The sequence below is a fragment of the Chiloscyllium plagiosum genome, chromosome 23 (assembly GCF_004010195.1).
Source record: "Chiloscyllium plagiosum isolate BGI_BamShark_2017 chromosome 23, ASM401019v2, whole genome shotgun sequence".
NCBI classification, from domain to species: domain Eukaryota; kingdom Metazoa; phylum Chordata; class Chondrichthyes; order Orectolobiformes; family Hemiscylliidae; genus Chiloscyllium; species Chiloscyllium plagiosum.
The window spans coordinates 50,445,060-50,468,599 of NC_057732.1; the positions used below are offsets into that span (position 1 = coordinate 50,445,060).

General features: G+C 42.8%; 1 protein-coding gene across 7 annotated transcripts in view; it reads left to right on the forward strand.

The window, feature by feature from the left end:
• prkcq (protein kinase C, theta) overlaps positions 1-22,212 on the forward strand; it is a 173,946-nt gene extending 151,734 nt beyond the window's left edge. For 6 of the 7 annotated variants that reach the window (XM_043714126.1, XM_043714132.1, XM_043714127.1 and 3 more), the window contains 3 exons: positions 7,089-7,277; positions 9,547-9,675; positions 18,076-22,212. In XM_043714126.1, the coding sequence (XP_043570061.1) occupies positions 7,089-7,277; positions 9,547-9,675; positions 18,076-18,228 (471 nt within the window). In that variant the 3' untranslated portion in view covers positions 18,229-22,212. The remainder of the gene's footprint in view (positions 1-7,088; positions 7,278-9,546; positions 9,676-18,075) is intronic. The other variant, XM_043714130.1, reaches the window with a different exon arrangement.
• The last annotated feature ends 1,328 nt before the right edge of the window (positions 22,213-23,540 follow it).

Consider the following 23,540-nt stretch of genomic DNA (forward strand, 5'->3'; position numbering starts at 1 on the left):
ACAATGTCACCCCCCCCGCCACAGGCACACACTCCCACAACCTCACCCCCCCACAGGCACACATACTCATAACCTCACCCCAACAGGCACCCATCCCAACTCCATTCCCACAGGCATAGCCCATCCCACTCCCACAGGCATAGCCCATCCCCACTCCCATCCCCATTCCCACAGGCACAGCCCACCCCACATCCCCATTCCCACAGGAATGCACCCCCATATCCCCAATCTGATAGGCATAGCCCATCCCCATTCTCACAGGCATGCACCCCCACATCCCCACTCCCACAGGCATAACCCATCCCCACTCCCATCCCATTCCCACAGGCGTAGCCCACTCCCACCATCCCCACTCCTACATGCCCACAGGAACCACCTGCCAAACTGCTCATTAATTTATTCACTGTGTGTTCATCAGCCAGCATTCCCTTTCTTCCCCTCTCATTGACCTACTTTGGCTCCCAATAAAGAAAATTCTCCCATTTTAAAATTCTCATCCTTGTTTGCAAAGCCCATCCTGACCTCACCACCCTCGGCCTCAGTATCCTGTGCTTCTTCCATACCCTCCCAGATATCTGTCTAATTCCAGCCTCTTGACCATCTCCCTGTTAGCAGGCATGTCTTCAATGCCTACACCCTAAGCTCTTCCTCCCTACATTTCTCCATCTCCCAACTTCTCTCTTCTTTCAGATACCCTTTAACCTCTCTCTGACCAAACTGTTGTTATGGAAGCATCATACTAAAGTGTGAGCACAATACAGTTAAAACATCTCTGCTTTGATTTAACTGCCAGCTTCTGTAAAATATTTTGTAATATACCATGCTATTCAATTTTCCAATTCATTTAAAAACATTACGCAGTTACTCCTGAGTGATTTCAAAACATAAACACAGCACAAAACAACATTACAAAAATGAATTACGTTTTCATGTTCCATTATATACTTGCTCTAAACAAAGCTGCACGCACGTTTCGAGAACACTTTTACAAAGCTTGTTATCGTTCAATCAAATAAATTAACAGATGTATTCTTGCAATAGATTATCAGTTATTAAATAGTGAAAAACTGATAACCAGTCATTTGGTAGTACAGACATTGAGTATTGCTAATAAAAGACACATTTTGTTGAAGATTTTTGTCTTGCACTCATCAGGACATTTCGCAAGAATACTAATTTCAGGAGAAAGTCAAAGATGCTGATTGGTTAGCAAAGTTGTATAGAAGCAGGCGCAATGTGTGTATGAGCTGAAATAACTCCATAGAGGCCGGTATCCCGTCACCAAGTCACCTTTTATTTATACATGCGTAGTGTTTGACACTGGTCCAGATCCCTCAGAGCCAGCTCTCAGAGAGAACAGAACCTCTGACACCCCTGTTTATATCTATCAGCCAGGACTCACTGATTGGACCAGATTACAAGCCCCAATCGGGGAACTCATATTCTATGAGGTCCACCTGGCTGACCTCATTACAATCACTATATGAGCAAAATAGAATACAATCTTTAAAACCAAGCAAAGATATTGGAGATCTGAAACAAACAATAACAATAATAGCTGGAGAAACTCAGGAGGTACGACAGCATGTTTTAAAATTCAAACAAAGCCGGACACAGTTAACTGTCAATCATCATCAACTGGTCCATTCGCCATTCCAATGCTTCAACTAATCTAATTCCACAGTTACAATCAATCAACTTAATGTATTAATGCAAAGAAGAAACTGGAGAAACTCAGTATCTATGAAGAGAGAAACAGCATTACCATTCTGAGTCGAATCTGAACTTTGAGTTTATATTGGACTTGAAATATTGACTCTGTTTCTCTTCCCACTGATGCTGTCAGACTTGCTGAACTTTTCCAGTGCTTTTTTTTATTTCAAACCTCCAGCATCTGAAATATTTTGCTTTTGTGTATAATCATGTGCTTTGTCCACCTCATGTATCAAGAGACATGAGAAGAAAATAACTAATTATTGAATCGATGATGAGCTATCTTCACACAGTGGATCAAGCAGCATTTAAAAGGGAAACCGAAACAGGTCTCATTCACAAAACCCTTCAATAGTCTGGCTTGTTCAGAAAACAGGTTCTTAAGTAACTAAAGAATAAATTATCAGTGTGTAAAAACTACAGTTTAATTAAAGACAAATTCTGGCTATATTCTGTGTTGCAAGGTACTGTATTGGTTTATAGTGTAGCTATGAATGCTTGATGGTTGATGTTGAATTCAGCATGCCACATTGACAGATTAACTGAATAAAGGAAATCTTTTCCAATGCCTCTGCCCCAGAGGGCAAAGTAATTAGCAGAAAAAACAGAAGAGATAAGAGCAAAAAACCTTTTCTTGAACAAGAGGAATATATTGCCTGATAGCATAAGTTCAATTCAATTCTACCTCACATATAGTATAAAATGCTGATTTTCCCCTGAAATTGATATTCTTGTGAAGCATCCTAATGCATGCGAGTCAAATAATTTCCAAAAAATGTGATTTTTTTTCTCAGCTCAGCACTGCTAAATTTCTGTATTATAGCCGCCAGTTTATTCCACTTGCCTGATGGGATGCTGGATGTTCACTTATTAAAAGCTTTCAAATGGGAACTGGATAAATATTTTAAGGAGAAATAACTTGGGGGAAATGGGTGAAGAGGTGGGGAGTGGGACTAAATGGCTTGCTCGTCAGGAAAGCTGGCAGAAATTTGATGGGTCAAATGGCCATTGTCTGCATGATACTGTTCTATGACTCTCTTTTATCAAATAAGCTGATGTTGACCGAGAAAAGACATTTAAAATTACAAATGGGTTTGGTAGGATAGACATAGAGAAGCTGTTTCCACTTGTGGGGAGTCCATAAACAAAGGTTATAAATGGAAAGTAGTTAGTAATAAATCCAAATGGGAATTTGGGAAAGATTTCTCACTGAGAGTGATTAGAACCATTGAAAATAGGAGCAGGAGTAGGCCATTTGGCCCATTAAACCTTCTTGGCCATTCATTATGATCCTAGTTGATCATCAAACTCAGCCCCCTGTTCTCGTTTTCTCCCCTTTGGTAGCTTTAATCCTCAGAACTATATCTAACTCCTTCTTAAAAACATTCAATGTTTTGGCCTCAACCACTCCACTGTGGCAGAGAATTCCACAGGCTTGCCACTCTCTGGGTGAAGATATTTCTGCTAATCTAAGTCCCAAATGGTCCTCCCCATTTCCTTAGACTGTGATCCCTGCTTCTGAACCTCCTTGTTACCAATGTCATCCTTCTTGCATTTACCCTGTCCAGTTCTGTTAGAATTTCTTCATTTCTATGAGATTCCCTCCCCCTCATTCTTCTGAAGTCCAGCGAATATAGTCCAAACCATCTTCATATATCAGCTCTGCCATTCCAGGAATCACTGAGTTAGATGTGGACTTGGATATGTCAGGGAATAAGGAGAGTGTGAAAGCTAGAAGGAAAGAGGCAGGAAGATGATGGAGATGGGAATACATGAGACGGGATAGAAGAAGTATCATATGGAACATGAACTGTGACAGAGATTGTTTGATTAGAACAACCTGTTCCTATGTGGCTAATTCCATTTCATTCTGTGTATTAAATGTTGGGCAGGAATATCCAACATTCTCGAATAAAAACAAAGAATGCTGGAGAAACTCAGCAAGGCTGGCAGCATCTGTGGAGAGAGAAACTGAGTTAACGTTTTGAGTCCCATATAAGTTGTTGCTGGAAGGCTAGTGATAGGAGATAAGGGAATAACTCAATAAGTACTTTGTGTCAGTCTTCACAGTGGAAGACATGAGTAATAGCCCAACAATTAAGAAGAGTCAGGGGACAGAGGTGAGTATGGTAGCTGCTACAAAAGAGAAAGTGTGAGAAAAGCTAAAAGATCTAAAATTTGAAAAATCTCCTGGCCTCGATGGACTGCATCCTAGATTTCTGAGGGAGGTGGCTGAGGAAATAGCGGAAGCGTTGGTTGTGATCTTTCAAAAGTCACTGGAGTCAGGGAAAATCCCAGATGTTTGGAAAATCACTGTTGTAACCCCCTTGTTCAAGAAAGGATCAAAACAAAATATGGAAAATTATAGGCCAATTAGCCTAACCTCGGTTGTTGGGAAAACTCTAGAATCCATCGTTAAAGATGAGATTTCTAAATTCTTGGAAGTGCAGGGTCAGATTAGAACAAGTCAGCATGGATTTAGTAAGGGGAGATTCATGCCTGACAAACCTGTTAGAATTCTTTGAAGAGGTAACAAGTAGGTTAGACCAGGGAAACCCAGTGGATGTTATCTATCTAGACTTCCAAAAGGCCTTTGATAAGGTGCCTCACGGGAGGCTGCTGAGTAAGGTGAGGGCCCATGTATTCGAGACGAGCTACTGGCATGGATTGAGGATCGGCTGTCTGACAGAAGGCAGAGAGTTGGGATGAAAGGCTGTTTTTCAGAATGGCAGTCAGTGGTGTCCTGCAGGGTTCAGTGTTGGGGTCACAGCTGTTCACTTTATATATTAATGATCTGGATGAAGGGACTGGGGGCATTTTGGCGAAGTTTGCTAATAATACGAAGTGGATAGGCAGGTAGTACTGAGGAGGTGGGGAGGCTGCAGGAAGATTTAGACAGTTTAGGAGAGTGGTCCAGGAAATGGCTGATTAAATTCAACATGAGCAAATGCGAGGTCTTGTGCTTTGGAAAAATGAATACAGGCATAGACTATTTTCTAAACGGTGAGAAAATTCATAAAGCCAAAGTACAAAGGGATCTGGGAGTGCTAGTCCAGGATTCTTTAAAGGTTAACTTGCAGGTTTAGTCCATGATGAAGGAAGTGAATGTAATGTTGTCATGTATCTCAGGAGGGTTGGAATATAAAAGCAGCGATGTGCTTCTGAGACTTTATAAAGCTCTGTTAGGCCCCATTTAGAATACTGTGTCCACTTTTGGGTCCCACACCTCAGGAAGGACATACTGGCACTGGAGTGTGTCCAGCGGAGATTCACACGGGTGATCCCTGGAATGGTAGGCCTAACATATGATGAACAGCTGAGGATCCTAGGATTGTATTCATTAGAGTTTAGAAGGTTGAGGGGAGATCTAATAGAAACTTACAAGATAATGCATGGCTTAGAAAGGGTGGACACTGGAAAGTTGTTTTCCATCAGGCAGGAATACTAGGACCCTTGGGCACAGCTTTAAAATTAGAAGCTGTCAATTTAGAATGGAAATGAGGAGATATTTCCTCAGCCAGAGAGTGTTGGGCCTGTGGAATTCATTGCCACGGAGCATAGTGGAGACTGGGACATTAAATGTGTTCAAGGCAGAGATTGATAAATTCTTGATCTTGGAAGGAATTAAGGGATACAGGGAGTGTGTGGGTAAGTAGAGTTGAAATGCCCGTCAGCCATGATTAAATGGTGGAGTGGACTCAATGGGCCGAATAGCCTTACTTCCACTCCTATTTTTATGGTCTTATGAAGCAAATGTTCTGAAGACGAGTATACGCAATCAGGTCCCAGACCTTCCCGTGGCTTGCTACTTCAATACACAATCCTGCTCCCATGCCCACATGTCTGTCCTTGGCCTGCTGCAATGTTCCAGTGAAGCTCAACGCAAACTGGAGGAACAGCATCTCATCTTCCGACTGGGCACGTTACAGCCGGCCGGTCTCAACACTGAATTCAACAACTTCAGATGATAATCCCATCTCAGCCCCTCTGTTTTCATTCTGCTCCGTAATTTTATTTCATTTATTTTATTTATCTTTTTTATATTTTTTTCACTGTTCTACACTTCATATTTCTCTGGCTTCAGCCTTGGTCATTCACAGCTCCTAATCTCCCTGTAATCTCTCTATACACTGTCATTATCACCTCGTTATTGCTACCTTTGCTTCTGGAGCCAGGACTCCCCTTCTCTCAGCCTCGTATAAATATCTCCCCATTTCTCCCTTTTTTTAGCTTTGACAAAGGGTCAGTAAGACTCGAAACGTCAGCTCTTTTGTCTCCTTACAGATGCTGCCAGATCTGCTGAGATTTTCCAGCATTTTTCTCTTTTGGTGAAGAAGAGTGTAACCAGACTCGAATTGTTAATTCTGTTTCTCTCTCCACTGATGCTGGTAGATCTTCTGAGTTTCTCCAGCACCTTCAGATTTATTTCAGAATTACAGCATCCACAGTATGTTGCTTTAATTTGAATGCATGATATTCCAATGATTTCACCATTTGCAAGACTTTCAACTCTTCGAAAAGTTTTATTACAGCTGTGTGTATAGCTATGTTACTATCCAGTATCAAGTGATGAGGACAGACAGTGAAAAATGTTAGATTAATACCATGTTGCTTTTCAATAATATTTGTGCCACACACATGACAGAAAATGACCAGCTCCAAAAAGAGGCAATTTCACCATTTTTCCTTGGCATTAAATGGCATTACTATCACTGAACCCCCTACTGGAATCAACCTCCTGGGAGGTGCAGTTGACCAGAAGCTGAACTGGACTAACCCATATGTATACTGACTGCAGATACAAACGTAGATTAGAGGCTGCAAATTCTGTGGCAAGTATTTCACCTGAGTGAAAGTATCCAGGACAAAATAATCCATTCAACTGGCGTAACATCGAACACCTCCAACATTCACTCCCCTCACTGCCAATACTCATTATGAGTCATTGTGTGCCAGCTACAAGATGCTCTGCGCCAACTCACCAAGGTTCCTTCAATATCACCTTCCAAACTCACAACTTCCATCATCTAGAAATATAAGGAGATGTAATCAAGCAATATCATTCACAAATTCCCCACCATGTTGCGCGCCAACCTGATTTGGAACAAAATCACCATTCCTTCACAGTCACTGGATCAAAAGCAATAAGTCCCTCCACTCAAAGATCAGTCCCTAAAAACACTGTGCGTATACCTAGGGCTGAAGGATTGCAGCAGCTCAAGGAGACAATTCATTGAAATTGATGCGTCATATTCATTCCTTACAGATTTGGCTTTGTGATGGTGAAGGTCTTCACCCACGATGTTGCTAAGAAACACGGGTGTAAGGTGCTGTAAGTTCTGACTGTCCCGTTGTAAACCTCTTTCACCGAGCAGATCCTGCTGGGACAGAGGTACAGCATGTCAGTGGATTGGTGGTCCTTCGGAGTCCTCCTCTACGAGATGTTGATTGGCCAGTCTCCTTTCCATGGCAACGATGAAGACGAGCTCTTTCAATCCATCCGCACAGATGACCCGATCTACCCCCGCTCACTGGGCAAGGAGGCAAAAGACATCCTCATCAAAGTAAGAGTTTGTGTCATTTTTAATGGTGTCAATATTTAGCCTCCCTTAAGTCCCAATTTAATCCTGACATCAAGACAATATCAGTTCCCCTTCATTGCAGATGTATTTGGGGTGGCTTTTTTTTGGGGCGGGGAGGTGCGTGGTACGGTGACTCAGTGGTTAGCACTGCTGCCTCACGGAACAAGGGACCCAGGTTCAATTCTGCCCTCCGTCTGTGTGGAGTTTGCATATTCCTCCTGTACCTGCTTGGGTTTCAGCCCAAAGATGTGCATGTTAGTTGGATTGGCCATGTTAAGTTGCCCAATTAGCTGGGGGTAAATGCAGGGATAGGATAGGTCTAGGTGGGATGCTTTTTGAAGGGTTGGTGTGGACTCAATGAGCCAAGTGGCCTGCTTCCACACTGTAGGGATTCTATGATTTTCATTTGTTACTAACTCTGCTAATCCCTATATTGTTAGACTGAAAATACCTAAAGGGTTCTTTCAGGTCTGATCAAAACAAAGTGTGTGTTTGATGTAAACCAAGTTGATTAACTTAATGTAATTTAGATAAAGCAAACCGAGGAGTGAATCTTAAATTAGCTTAAACTATTTTTGACATATTCAACACGCAAGTCTCACTGTTTTCTGTCTGTCAGATACTCCCGAGGTGATGACTGGCATTTGGAGCTCTATTTCAATTTGCAGTCGGTCCCTGAACCCCACTCCAATGGGGCAGGGTCCGTGATCCTGGGAGACAGAGTGCCTGATATTAATACTGTTCTAGTTATGTGCTGTATCATCATATTGTAGTACCTTCAGTACTTTTGCAGCTCTCAAACATAGGCGGCAATCAAGTCCAGGTAGACCCATGCTTTTGCATTCAGCCTGTTTTTTTTAAGAAGAACAAAAGGTGTATAAATCTTTATTTCTATTCCACCACCAGGAAGAAAGGAAACACCCGAGTGGCCAGTGACAAGCACTGCCCTTCACATCAAAGGGCAATGCTGTGTGATCAAACAGTGAAGGGGAGGGCAGGGGTTAAATCAAAATAGAGTTGGAGGGGGAAATAATACACTCCTCTCCCTGAACAACTCCAGGGTGTTGGTAGAGACCGTGTGCTCCTTTTCCAAGGTCACCCGGGCTCTAACGTAACCGCGGAAGAGGGGCAGGCAGTCGGCCCTAACGACCCCCTCCACAGCCCGCTGCCTGGACCTGTTTATGGCCAGTTTGGCCAGGCCCAGGAGCAGACCCATGAGGTGGTATTCAACCTGCTCTAGTTTTTTTTCTTTTCTTTTGTAACCCCCACACTACCGCCTAACTGCGGTAGCGCTTATTTTTTCCCCAGAACCCATGTTGTGTGTGTGTGTGTGTGTGTAGGTGTGAGACACAGTGAGAGACACAAGGTGTATAAATCTTTATTCAATTTCCACCACCAGGAAGAAAGGAAACACCCGAGTGGCCAGTGACAATCAATACCCTTCACATCAAAGGGCAATTCAACCTGCTCTACATGTACTTTTCCACTTATTTCAATTGTTCATTGTCGCATACAATTAATGCTAAACCATGGTCTGTTTTGGGCAGTTAGGAGTCAACCATGTTGCTGTGAGTTTGGAGTTACATATAGACCAGACCAGTTAAGGATGGCAGATGAGATTTTATAATAATCAACAGATTTTATAATAATCAGGTTAGATGCTGAGCAGTAGCTCTTAATTCCAAATTTTTTAAAATATTTAATTAAAAATTCAATCACCTGCCACAATGAGATTTGAACCCACATTCCCTGAACAATCGCCTAGCCTGCTGGCTAACCAGCCCAGTGACACTATCATGATGCCATCACCTCCTTTGTGTTGCAATAGTTAATCCCAACACTCATAGGATATGGTAAGAAAAAAGTTAGCTATGGCTTCTCTCCCAATCAGGAAGGTGAATATTGGATGCAGATGTGCTCAGCTGTGATGCTGCACATGGTCAAATAGTTGTTTGGTGCTCACTGCCCTGTTTTCCAAAATGGCACAATGAAGGGCTGATAGCAATGAAGCATATGGTCATTAACCACAGGGAGTGAGTGAACAACTAAATCAACAACTTTTTAAAATATCAGAGGCTAAATTATTTTTAAAAGTAAGTCAAACTGCAGGCACTAACAATGCCCAGTTTATGTTATCACTCTCTGAACAAATGTTTCAAAGTAAATTCAAAATATGCAGGTGACTGGATGAACATGTGTTCCTGTTGTAGTGGAGATTGATGACGTAACTCTCCTGTTGCCTGTGTGTTAGCTCTTTGTTAGGGAGCCGGAGAGAAGACTTGGAGTTAAAGGAAGCATTCGGCAACATGCCTTTTTCCGAGATATTAATTGGCAGGCATTGGAAAACAGGGAGGTGGAGCCGCCTTTCAAACCCACTGTGGTAAGTTCATAAAAACTGAAAGAACTGCGGATGCTGTAAATCAGAAACAAAAACAGACATTGTTGAAAAAGCTCAGCAGGTTTGGCAGCATCTGTGGAGAGAAAACAGAATAAACGTTTCTGAAGAAGGTCATCCAGCCAGAAACGTTAACTCTGATTTCTCTCCAGATGCTGCCAGACCTGCTGAGCTTTTTCAGCAATTTCTGTTTTTGTTGTTGTCGACAAAATAATGGTTTTGTTTTCCATCTTGCCCATCAAGTTTTTACATGGTTACGTTTTCTTGTTCAGTTATCTTATTAGTAAAATTTATCTAGTTATATTAGTAAATATCACAATGAGGGTAAGTAGAAAACACTAATTAGACTGATACAGGTAGAAGATCCTTTATCCAAAATGCTCGGGACCAACTGTTTTTTGGAATTCGGAACTTTTCAGTTCTCAGAATTTGGATTTTGGAGCTTTTCGGTTTTTGGATGTTTGGATAAAGGATCTTCTACCTGTATTGAAGACTCACATGACAAAATGTGACTTAGAAGTACATATGACCTTCCTGACTGAATGTCCAATAGTTTTGTTTGATAGCACTCTCTTCAGTTTTTTCACCAAGCCACAAGTACTGCAGAATACACCAGAAAGCACCAAAACGTGCCTACAGTCTGGGAGAGCGCGGATCCCGATTTCTGTCTTGTTTCATCGATGGTGAAAGTTGGATTAATGACCACAGGGTCTCACTTGCAAAGGGGTAGCTGATTTGATCAGGCAGCTAAAGCTTTCCTGTAATATTTAGAAATCCAATCAAACTGATTGTGAAGCGTAAACAGAGATAGAGGGTTTAAATCAACTAGGAGAAAGTGAGGAGATCAGAGTCGAGAGTGTGATGCTGGAAAAACACAGCAGGTCAGGCAGCATCTGAGGAGCAGGAGAATTGATGTTTCAGGCATAAGCCATTCATCAGGAATGAAGCTTGTGGGCCAAGGGTGCTGAGAGATAAATGGGAGGGGGTGTTGGGGCTGGGGTAAGGTAGCTGAGAAAGCGATAGGTAGATGAAGGTGAGGGAGAATGTGGTAGGTCAGGGGGAGTGATGGACAGGTCAGGAGGGCGGTGACAAGTTGGAGTCTTGGGACTGGGATAATGACGGGGGAAGCTGTTGAAATCCACATTTATCCGGTCCCAAGGCAGAAGAGGAGGTTTCTTCTTGCAGGCATCAAGTGGTTAGGGTTTGGCACCGGAAGAGGCCCAGGACCTGCATGTCTTTCGTGGAGTGGGAGGGGGGGGTTGAAGTATTCAGCCATGGGATGGTGGGGTTGGTGGGTGTGGGTGTCCCAGAAATGTTCTCTGAAATGACCCAAGTTGGTCATCCTGGGAATGGAAGTGGCAGAGGTGAAGGAATTGGGAATAAGGAATGGTATTTTTACAGGATGTAGGGTGAGAGTCGGTGGGCTTGAAGTGGATTTCTGTGGTTAGTCGGTTGCCGGAGACAGTGATGGAGACGCCCAGGAAGGGGAGGGAGGTGTCCAGGATGGTCCAGGTGAATTTGAGGTTGAGGTAGAATGTGTTGGTAAAGTTGATGAACTGTTTAACCTCCTCATGGGAGCACGAGGTGGCGCCAATACAGTCATCAATGTAGCGGAGGAACGGGTGGGGGATGGTGCCGGTGTCACTATGGAAGATGGACTGTTCCACATAATGGACAAAGAGACAAGCATAGCTGGGTCCCATGCAGGTGCCCATGGCTACCCCTTTGGTTTGGAGGAAGTGGGAGGATTGGAAGGAGAAGTTGTTGAGGGTGAGGACCAGTTCAGCCAGGTGGATGAGGGTGTCAGTGGAAGGGTCCTGGTTGGGACGGTGGGAGAGGAAGAATGGAGGGTTTGGAGGCCTTCATCATGGTGGATGGATGTGTACAGGAACTGGATGTTCATGGTAAAGATGAGGTGTTGGGGTCGGGTAAATGAAAATCTTGGAAGAGCTGAAGGGCGTGGGTGGTGTCAGGAATGTAGGTGGGACTTCCTGGACTAAGGGGGACAGGACGGTGTTGAGGTAGGAAGAGATGAGTTCAGCGGGACAGGCACAGGCTGAGACAATGGGTGCGGAGTTCATGGACAATGAGGTTGGAGGCTATGAATGGGAGATCCCCAGAGGTGATGAAGTTGTGGATGGACTAGGAGATGATGGCTTGGTGATGGGAGGTGATGTTCTGATCAAGGGGCAGTAGAAGGAGTGTCTGTGAGTTGGCGTCTGACTTCAGCGGTGTAGAGGTCCGTGCACCACACTATTACTACGACCCCCTCCTTCTCTGAAGGGTTTGATGGTGAGGTTGGGGTTGGAGAGGAGGGAGTGAAGAGCTGCATTTGTGAGGGCGGGAGATTGGAGAGGGTGAGGGGGTCAACGTATATAAAAGGTTGTCTAAAAACACCACTGATTGTGGCAATGCCAGGTCACCTCACAGTGTGTGCTAGAAAGACCAGCAGCACAGAAAAGGCCATTCTGCCCTTCAGCAGAACTCCTAGGTGCAGGCTGCCACAGTCCAAACTGCAGAGTTCAGACGCAAGTCACAGAGCCTGGGGCATGATGACTGTTTGTAAATCGCTTCCGAGTGTCCCATCTCAGCATTTGTTTCTGCTATTGTCATCGCCACAGGAACCCAGATCAGTTATCCGAACAATCAATTATCCAAAGCTGGGGCATGATGACTGTTTGTAAATCGCTTCCGAGTGTCCCATCTCAGCATTTGTTTCTGCTATTGTCATCGCCACAGGAACCCCGTTCCTGCTATTGTCGTCACCACAGGAACCCAGATCAGTTATCCGAACAATCAATTATCCAAAGAAAATACTCCCTACCTGTCTCATTCAGATGATCGAGGTAGTTCTGTATACAGTTTGGGAGTAGGTGGGACCTGAACCCAGGTCTCCCGCCTCAGAGATAGGGACAATATCACTGCACCTAAATGGTCCTTCTATTACATCTAAGGAGATACTTCTAACCAATCTGTTGAAAGATGTTATGAAACACCTTTGGAACACATGACACTTGAACCTGGGCCTCTTGGCTCAGAGGAAGGGATGCTACCAAGAGCCCTCAACCACAAGTTCTGAGACTGAGCTCACAGACTTACTATGGAGGACATTCAGCCCATCTTGCCTTCACTGACTGTCATCTAATGCCATATTGTTTGAGCCAATGATGTCAGCAGATGACACTGTAGCAACCTGGCATTCAATTGGCTGATGGGTCAATGTTTGGGATTAGCTTTCAGCCAATTGGGGGCAACAGTGGAGGTGATGACTGAGTGGTATTGTTGCTGGACTGTTAATGCAGAGACCCAGACCATGTTCTGGGGTCCTGGGTTCAAATCCCACTGTGGCAGATTCAATAAAAATTTAGAATTAAGAGTCGAATGATGGTCAATTGTTGGGGAAAACACATCTTGTTCACTAATGTCCTTTTGAGTTGGAAATCTGCTATCCTTACCTGGTCTGGCCAATGTGTGACTCCAGATCCACAGCAATGTGGTTAACTCTTAACTGCCCCATGGGCAATTATGGATGGGTAATAAATACTGACCTGGCTAGCGTTGCCCACACCCCATGAAAAAACATTTTAAAATGCCACACAGCTCAGTCCTCTTTCCTGCTCCAAACCCAATCCCCCAACTTCCAGACGGAACATAAAATGTTTTACGGTTGCAAAGTGACCACTGAAGTAAAAGCAGTGCTTACGGAAAATGGTGATAAAGGAAAAAGAAGGACCGATGACCAGGAATCTTCAAATACATGCCTTTGAGTTGTCTTGGGTTAATATCACAATTCCACTTGTCCTGACACCCAAGCATCTTCTGAGAGTTAAAAACTTAAAATGAAATCAGCGCAATGACTCTGAATTTTCTCTGAGCCTGTCGACGATGTGAAGATTAAAAGGAAAGGAATCTGCAGTCAACAACTCACACACTTCATCTCCCCCAGCCCCTAATTCACATGGCCATCTGACTTGCTGTCCTTTCAAAGTCATGCAGAAACCTAGATACATAGAATAAAAGAAGAAGATGTTTTGATGATCTTTCATGATATTTAAAAAGGACACATCGTGGCAAATATACCAGGGTCATGTGGAGATCTGAGAAAATCAAAGGGGACACTTACTGACAATATTTTTTAAAATCCTTTAGTGCATTCCCTCAGATTGAACTGTTGATGAATATCAACTTCTTGAAAATAGAAAACGTTTTCACAATTAGGGTTAAAATTATTGCAATCTCATTCCATAAAACATCATTTTGCTTCTCTAATCACAAGTTGGCATTGTCTTGACTATTGAGCTGATAGCGCCAAAAATTTCCAAATTTGGATTTCTCCCCTCTACGTCTGCAAACATTCTTGATACCTTCAAACTGCAGGAAGTCCGAGACAGAAAGCTCCATCGACCCAGCTCATAAAGAAACTTCATAACTAAAATCCAGGCGAGTACATTGTGACCAGACTTTCTGTTGCAGTAAACATCAAAGACATTCTTGGTCTGTTGGTTGCAAAGTTTTGTTTAATTTATGCTTATTGAGACTTGTCCTATATTATCTTTCTCTTTGATTTCATTTTTATGATGAAGGATAAGTCTCAGTGAAGTTTGAAAAGCTTCTGCAACTGAGGTTCTTAAAAACGCTCTGCCTAATGTGACACCTGGGGAAACTTGAGGGGTTTAATTGAATTTCAAGTTTCTTTCGGAGCTGGGGCTAGAGGGTTTTCTGTCTAGGCATGCCGGAGATTTGGAGTGACTAAGAGTATTCACAAACCTTCAGGGAGAATCCAAATTTCATCTTTGGATACATCAAGACGTAGCTTAATGATCAAGAACAATGCCAGCTTGTGACGAAATGATGTTTTAAGGAAATAAGACGCAATAATTTTCATCATCTATGTAAAAGTGTTTGTTATTTTCCAGGAATGGCAAGTGTCAAGTCTTATTTATGCCTTACACATACCAGGCAATGACTATCTCCAACAAGAGAGAATCTAACCATCAGCCTTGATGTTCAATAGCATCATAATGATTGAATCCCTTACCATCAACATCCTGGAGGTTACTATTGACCAGAAACTGAGTTAGACTACTCATATAAGTATTGTGGCTGTATGAGCAGGTCTGAGGTGAGGAATCCTGCAGTGAATAACTCACCCCCTGACTCCCCAAAGCCTGTCCACCATTTACAAGGCACAGGTCAAGAATGTGATGGAATACTAGGAGAAAGTGAGGACGGCAGATGCTGGGGATCAGAGTCAAGCTGGAAAAGCACAGCAGGTCAGGCAGCATCTGAGGAGCATGAGAATCGATGTTTCAGGCACAAGCCCTTCATTAGGAGTGGAACCATGATGAAGGGCTTATGCCCAAGATGTTGATTCTCCTGCTCCTCGGATGCTGCCTGACCCGCTGTGATGGGACACTCCCTGTTTGCTTGGATGGGTGCAGCTCCAACAACACTCAAGAAGCTCCATACCATCCAGGACAAAGCAGCTTAACGATTGGCACCAGACCCACTCTGACATTCCGTAGCAGCAGTGTGTACCATCTACAAGATGCACAGCAGAAATTCACTAAAGGTCCTTAGGTCTGGAGTCACATGTTAACCAAATCAGGTCAGAACAGCAGATTGGTTTTCATAGTGGATATAACTTTGCATATAGCTTTTTATAACAATCAATAGTAGTTTCATGGTCACCATGGCTGAAATTAGCTTTCAAGTCTCGATTTTCCTAGATTGGCCCACAGACATGGTCATGTAACCCATTGTGACTTTGCCTGTGGGGTAGATACAATGCAGTATAGCTCAAAGTAAGCAAATATAATGTAACATTCAATAAAGTATTAAAACCTTATTCCAAATTAGATTGAATGAATGATACAGTGTTACACTGCTACCATTTACATCATTTTTTGAGTTGGATTTAGTTCTTGCTAAGTCTATGGGACTGGTGATTTCTTCATTTACATTACCCAAACATTCCTGGTCAGGTAAGATGCAGGCCAGACACAGAATCAAGTTCCATCTTTATCTTCTGAAATGTGGAAAGAATGAATGAGGGTGTAAAAGCGTTCTTGCTCAGTCCAGGTTGTGAGGGGGTCCGTCAATAATCCCCCTTGGTTATGTAATAAATTGATACTCCTTCCCAGAATCCCCACCCAAAAAAGAGGCTACTTTGGGGCTTATGGGAATGATCTGAAACTTATAACAATACCTTGTCCTTGTTTAACTCCTAATGTTAAACAAAATGGTGTGCAAAATGTACGTCAAACGAAAGCCACTGTTCCAAAAACATATTCATGCAGTATGGATGGGTTCCAGTCCTGACGAGTATATTTCCTGCATTAAAACCTTGAATCCAAATAATCTAAAACAGTTCTCCTCTTAAAGCTTATTAATCTTACACCTCACTACTCCTTTTACACAATTCCCATATTCTGCTTTGGGAATGCCGGTGTTGGACCAGGGTGGGCAAATCACACAACACCAGGTTATAGTCCAACAGGTTTATTTGGAAACACAACCACCTGATGAAGGAGCAGCGCTCCGAAAGCTAGTGATTCCAAATAAACCTGTTGGACCATAACCTGGTGTTGTGTGATTTTTAACTTACCACATTTTGCACCTCTCCCTCTTGTTTACCACTTCCCTCTGCCATGATCGCCCCCCCCCCCCCCTCCACTCCACATCTCCTCACCCCTACACTTTACTTCCACCACAACTGAATTAATCTCTTGCTCAAAGCGAGGGTTTAGGAATGGAATGGTGAGACTGTAAGGGCGGGGCAATGAAGCAGCCAGGAGAAGGGGAACAAAAAAGTCATTGAAGAGGATGGAAAAGGTGGAAAGTGATGTGACAGGAAATGTTTAAAGAGAATAGACTGAGCGACATAGTTACAACATGATACTTGGCACACACACACTGTAACAACGCTAAAATACAATGGAGGTCAAAGCAGGCTGCAGTATTTGGTCAACTTCTCAAATTTACAAAGTAAAGCAAAGTCCAGCAGATGCTGGCGATCTGAAATAAAGGTGGAAAGTGCTGGAGAAATTCAGCAGATCTGGCAGCAAGTGTGGGGAAACAATGGAGCTTAAGATCTTGAGTTCAGCTTCGTCCAACGATGAGCAGTACCAGACTCAACCTGTTAACTCTGTTTCTCGCTCTTCACAGGTGCTGCCAGATGAGCTGAGTTTCTGCAGCACTGTCTGTTTTTATTAGATAATTTACAAAACACACTAAAATGCAAGTACCCCAATGAGAACATAAAAGGGGAGAATAATTATACTTAATTTTTACAATGGATTTTGATCTAATTAGAAAGAAAGTACAGTGACAGTCTTTAACAATCATGGTCAATACAATAATGTCACGTTTAGTGGTTCTCCATGCAATCAGTCTTTCTGCTGTGTTGCCACAATTACAACTACATCTTGGCACTCTGATCCCAAGTGACAACTGGTTGTTCTTTTCACGTCAACAGTAGAGTGACACTGGGGCAAGTAATTGTACCGAGACCTATTTATTACCTCCAACATATTGGTACTTTGTAGACCAGATAATGATCCATATATTAATGCTTCATGGTAAATCCCTTTATCTCACCAAATTCCATGGTGCTGGTCACTTTGTTAGGCAAAGAAGTCAATATAATGGTTGGAAACATCTTCATCCCAGATACTGACTATAGGCAAAGTCTCCAATTTGGATCATCCTTCCTGCACATAAACAAAGAGGGACAGTTCCATTTTCACTTCAATGCACTGCACTCTCTGAGCTTAGGAAGCAGTGCAGACAGACAATGTTAATAATTCAAGGGGCAGCTGGGTACTTGTTTGCAAAAGATATTTTTAAGCAATCCAAAGTTGGGGTGGTTGGGAACACTACCCCCTGCAAGTTCCCCTCCAAGCCACTCACCATCATGACTTGGAAATATATCACCGTTCCTTCACTGTCGCTAGGTCAAAATCCTGGAATTCCCTCCCTCAGAGTATTGTGGGTCAACCCACAGCACATGGACTGCAGTGGTTCAAGAAGGCAGCTCACCCTACCTTCTCAAGGGGCAGCTAGGGATGGGTAATAAATGCTGGCCCAGCCAGTGATGCCCAAATCCCATTAGTGACTGTACAAAAAGGTTGCAGTCAGGAACAGAAATCACAGGAGGTGATGTTACTCCTCACCTGCGCCCCTGATCAAAGTTCAATGAAACCCCAGAAAGCCCTTGGGCCCTGATGTACCCACCACTTTCCCAGTCCTCGGTATAGAAGACTGGTATTGGTTTGTTTAAAAGTCCATACATCCCCATGTTTACTCATTAAAATGCCTCGTTAATTAATGAGCACTGACAGAGCTCCCAGATTCTCAAACATCTTATTTTTTTTTATCTCTCAGAAATCATCAAGTGACTGCAGCAACTTTGACAAAGAATTCCTGAACGAGAAACCCAGACTGTCATGTGCAGACAGGACCCTCATCAACAGCATGGACCAAAACATGTTCAACAACTTTTCATTCACAAACCCAAAAATGGAGAGATTGCTTTGACGAAGATCAGAGGACAGCTGTAAAATATCTTACCTCGGTAACACTGAAGAGTTAACACTTCCCATTCACCCTTGACCACAGCATGGTGATCGTTACATTCTATGTTAAACGTGTGGCATGAAAATAGCTATCATGTAAGTTAAATATACTGGAATGTCCTGAATATCCATGTTGAAAATCACTTTATGGTAACATCCAAAGCATCAGAGAAGAGATGCTAATTTTATTTGGATTGGAAGGACAAGGCATTTATGCCTAAACTTGATGGCTATAATCTTTCAGCTCAAAGACTTAAGCACGAGACCAACACTGCAAGTGGAAACATTTAGATTTTGATTAAGTGTTTTAATAAGTGTTTGTTTCCATGCAAATTGCTATGGAGCAAGAATGCAAATAACAGTTGATTCTAGGAAAGTATTTTGTTTCTCGGTTGTGTGCATGTGTGGACATTTCATTCTCAGGTAGTGTCCTGGCTTACAATGAACTAGTGCTGGGCTGCTTGAAAGATAACTCACAAACTCATTCCTGTCCAAATCACTGACCCATAGACCAAAACACACACATCCCCTTTACAACCCTTGGCATTATATAATAACGAGCATTTTGTACAGTGACGCTGCGTAATATACACCATGACAGCCGAGCGGGAGGAGGGGGGGGGTGAATTTGCTGACCCCCCGACAGAATGGGTAAATCACATTGTTCCTTCTTTGATGGAGTGAATGTTCAGCTTTTGCATCAAACCTGATGTGCAACCTCCACTCGGAGCCTGAGTTACAACGCAAAGTGACGGAAATGAAACAAAAGTGCTCAACACGTTGGCCATTGACTACCTTCTTGGCAACTGGAAGGTGGAGATTTCACACGCTGTTGAAATTCCACTCCCTTTGTCTCTTCATTGTGTGCAGGCTTTTCTTCCAGTTTTGAGGTCATCAGGTCAGTCCTGCTACAGCCTGCCACTGGGGTTCCGTTAACTACATGCAGTTAGCAGCCCAGGAAGACCATTAGTGTGCAACTAGGGGAGAATAGAAACCTATTTCAACAGTTCATATTCATGTGCAGTTCACATTGGACAGAACCAGCAGGCTTCCATGAACCCTGGGAAACCAGCTGAAATGAGTCGGGAACATCAATCATGTGATATGGGCAGCAATTCCAGGCCAGCCACATTGATCATGCACTGGAAGAGGAGAAAATAACCAGGACTGGAAATGAGCAACTTGGAAACATTTCCCATATTGGATAGTGAGTCATCTTGAAAGGAGGGTCAAAATGTATAAGGGCGTTCTTCTCTTCAGGAATTTAGATGGGACATCCCAATAAAAAAGGTCTTGGACTGTTGTTAAGTCAACAATTTTGATGTAGACCCAGTATAACTTGAAGTAGTTACTTAGGATGTGACCTTGCCATCAACTGCAATCTTATCTCTTGTGACCTCTTCCACTTTACTTACTCAATGCTACTCTGGATATTTTGTGTTTGAATTTTCCCCTAAGCTCCAATACAATGCAATGCAAACACCCTTCATTCTTGCTCCATCCTTGCAAGTCTGAATTCAGGATTAAACAACAATCGAACCCCGGATCTCATAACAGGCCTGGACAGAATAGGTGCAGGAGGGGGATGTTCCTGATGGTGGGAGAGTGCAGAGCCAGGGGAAATAGTTTAAGGATAATAGGCTAAACTTATTAGGACTGAGATGAGGAGAAATGTCTTCCCTTAGAGTGTGGTGAACCTGTGGAATTCACTACCACAGAGAGTGGTTAGGCCGAAACATTGTGCTTTCAAGAAGGAGATGAATGTAGTTCTTGTAGCTTAAAGGGATTAAGGGAAATGGGGGATGGCAGATTAGGGCATTGATTTCAATGATCAACCATGATCATCATAAATGATAGAGCAGGCTCAAGGGGTCACATGGCCTACTCCTGCTCTGATCTCCTATGTTTCTAAATAATCAAAATCTCTACTTCCCTCGGCCCTTTTTTTTATCCCATGTAGAGATGTTTATGACTTAAACTAATTACCTTACTCGTCTTGTCTCTTCTTTAAACATTACTGCACCCTGCACTTTTTGACTTTCAAGATGAATTGAGTCATATTTTCAAGTGGCATTACTTCCTTACACCTGGTACAGACATTGCTATTAGTTACTTGATTGGAGACAGTGCTGTTCCCTTCATTAGTCACTGAATCCCCTGTGCATTTTTCTTACTACGAAGGCATGTTATCCTTTCCTAGTTATTCTCCAAATACTTACGTGAACCCTCTAATCTTCGCAATTACTTTCTACACCCTTAAAGTTTGTCATTGAAATACTTTCCTCACTCGATTGCATTTGAAACGCAGTGCATTCAGGAGCTCTACCATTTTGTGATGCAGATTGAAAGGGAAGGCTATGTCTTCACACATGGGTACTGTGCTGTGATCACTGACCTTGGCTCTGTGACTGTCAGGTCTCAACTGGGGAGTATAGAAGTCAAGGCAGGACACAGAGAAAGAATCTTGACTTCAGCAACAACAGAACAGTGAGAGGCCAATGAGCTAAAACTGCATTCTGTTTCAACTTTCCACCAATATTGAGTGGGAATATTGGTGTGATGTGAAATACACTACTGCAAAGGGCAGTGGAAGCAGATTCAAGCCTATACTAACTTTCAAAAGGGAAGTGGATAAAGGAAAATATTCAGATGGCTATAGAATAACTCAAAGCACCATCCCAGCTGTCTGACCTCTTCCTGTGCAGCGTAATTCTTTGATGCCCCTACCACCCTTGAATCAAATCACTTGCTGACACACTACCGGAGGGAACATCGGGCTGTAATATTTAACAACTTGAGACGGGGAGGGGGGGGATTGAAAATAAATACAAACCTAATGTTTATATTTAACCGACTCAGGTACTTTGGTGATTGACTATGCATTGTGATATTTGTGCGGGTTACAGATTTAGCAAGCTAATTCCACCCCCCACCCTAGAAATACATTCTCACTGATTTTGGATAGTAACACAGTTCCTTCAGAATGCCAATTTTCTTTATTTCTGTTTACACAAAAGTTGAGGTGCAATCCATACCTTTTTCTACACACAAGTCTATGAATGAAGTCAAGGTAAAATTGACTCGGTTTGACAGGAGCAGCAGTGGATTATGAACCATTTTAAGCAATGCAATGATGAACAGGAGATCGTCCAGCTGAATGTTTGTGTTGTCTCATCAGGCCAGTGAATGGGAGACCTGTGGGGTTATGCCTTTGTCATTTTTTAAAATGTATTATGTGTCTACTTGAAATGAGCAGAAATTAATGTCCCTGCTTTATTTGCCTTTGTCAAAGTACATGTGATGTGTACTGAGGTGTTATATACTTTGCGAGATAATGTACAAGTAGAAGATAATGTACAAATTAAGATATGAGTTAACATTGAAAGTTGGGCAAGCATGTAAAGGGGACTTTTTTTGTTGGGTTTATGCAACTTTGATGTCCAGTGCTGGAGGCACTTAAGATGAAGATTATGTACAAATGTTGCCTTCACAGATAAGGTTAAATATTAAAAGTATGATGAAACCTACCTACTTAGTGATTATTAACAGCCCAGGGTCTGGAATAACAGGACTTTGTACAGAACGAGACACTTCTGTTCTTCGCTGTCTGTGATATCCCAATTCAGACAGGTTCCAACAACTTTGCCTCATTTTGTAGCAGGATTAACTACAAATAGTCCAAAGCTACTATAATGTGGCTTATTTTTGGCATTAAACAATACATCTAGCTTGCTCCCCTGGGAGTTCTTGTTGATGATTCTAGATATCAATAGTGGAAAGACATTTCCGATCTCCAGCACTGTCAGACTATTGCATGCCCATGGCACGTGTTTAAAATTCACCCCAGTAATTAAAAGAATGAATAGATGTCAATGTTTAATAGTAATGTGAAACTAGTGAAATATCAATGTAAAATTACCTCATTAATTTACTTGGATAAAATAAAACCATGTTATATAATGATGTGAATGCCTGCCTGTGTAATTCCTGATTTGTGCTCATTATTGCATTACATGTTTCTGCACAATCCATGCCGATCACTCTCCCCCTCAAAAGTAGCAGTCACAAGCAACGTTTGCAAAGTTTATCGATATCTCTAGGATTGCAATCGTTAATATTGACGATACCGACCCTGCAGCAGATACATGGGAACATTATCTCCAAGTCACTCACCATCCTGACTTGGAAATCTATTGCTGTTCCTTCAGTGTTGCTGGGTTAAAATCCTGGAATTCCTTCCTTAAGGGCATTGTGGGTCTACCTGCAGCACATGGACTGCAGCGGTTCAAGAAGGCAGCTCACCCCCACCATCTCAAGGGGCAACTAGGGACAGGCAGTAAATACTGGGCCCAGCCAGTAACACCTACCTTCCACGAGTAAATTAAATAAAATTGTGAACCTGCCTCTGGTCAGACACCATATTTCAGATTCTCTTCATTTTCACCATTGGTGAATCGCAAATTACCTTAAAACTGTGTTCTTTCAATCTCGTCCTTCTACTACTGACAACAATGTATCCAAGTTTGTTCTGTCCAGACCTCACACAACTTTGAACATCTCTGTCAAATGTCCTCTCAACATTCTCTTCTTCAAGGAACACAATCCCAATTTTTCCAAAATTCCCAATGTAACTGAAGTTTAAACGTTGGAACCTTTTCCTGTTCCCTCTCTCAAATTCCTATGCCCTGACTGAGACCTTGTCACTGAGATTAATTATCCCATGGAAGCTTTGCTTCATCAACTGAGAATCATAGAATCCCTACAGTGAGGGTGCAGGTCATTCAGCCCATCAAGTCCATACTGACCCTCTGAACAGCATTCTAACCAGACACATTCCCCCGACCCTATCCCTGTAATTCTGCATTTCCCATGGCTAACTCACCTAGCCTGGACACTATGGTAATTTAACACAGCCAATCCACTTAAGCTGCACATCGTTGGACTGTGGGAGGAGACCGGAGCACCTGGAGAAAACCCACGGGGAGAATGTGCAAACTCCACACGGAGAGTCGCCCAAGGCAGGGATCGAACCCGGGTCCCTGGCGTTATGAGACAGCAGTGCTAACCACTGAGCCATCGTGCCGCCCCAAAATATTTCAAGAATTCACTTACATTTGCAAAGTCCTTTTCATGACCAGTTTGTGTGAAATGGTTTTACAGCAACTGGAGGCTTTTTTTTAAGTTAATGGAATGCAGAAGACATTGCATTTTTGTGCAGCAAGATTCCAGAACCAACTTTAGGAAAATGATCATGTCACCCCTTCCAGTGAGGTT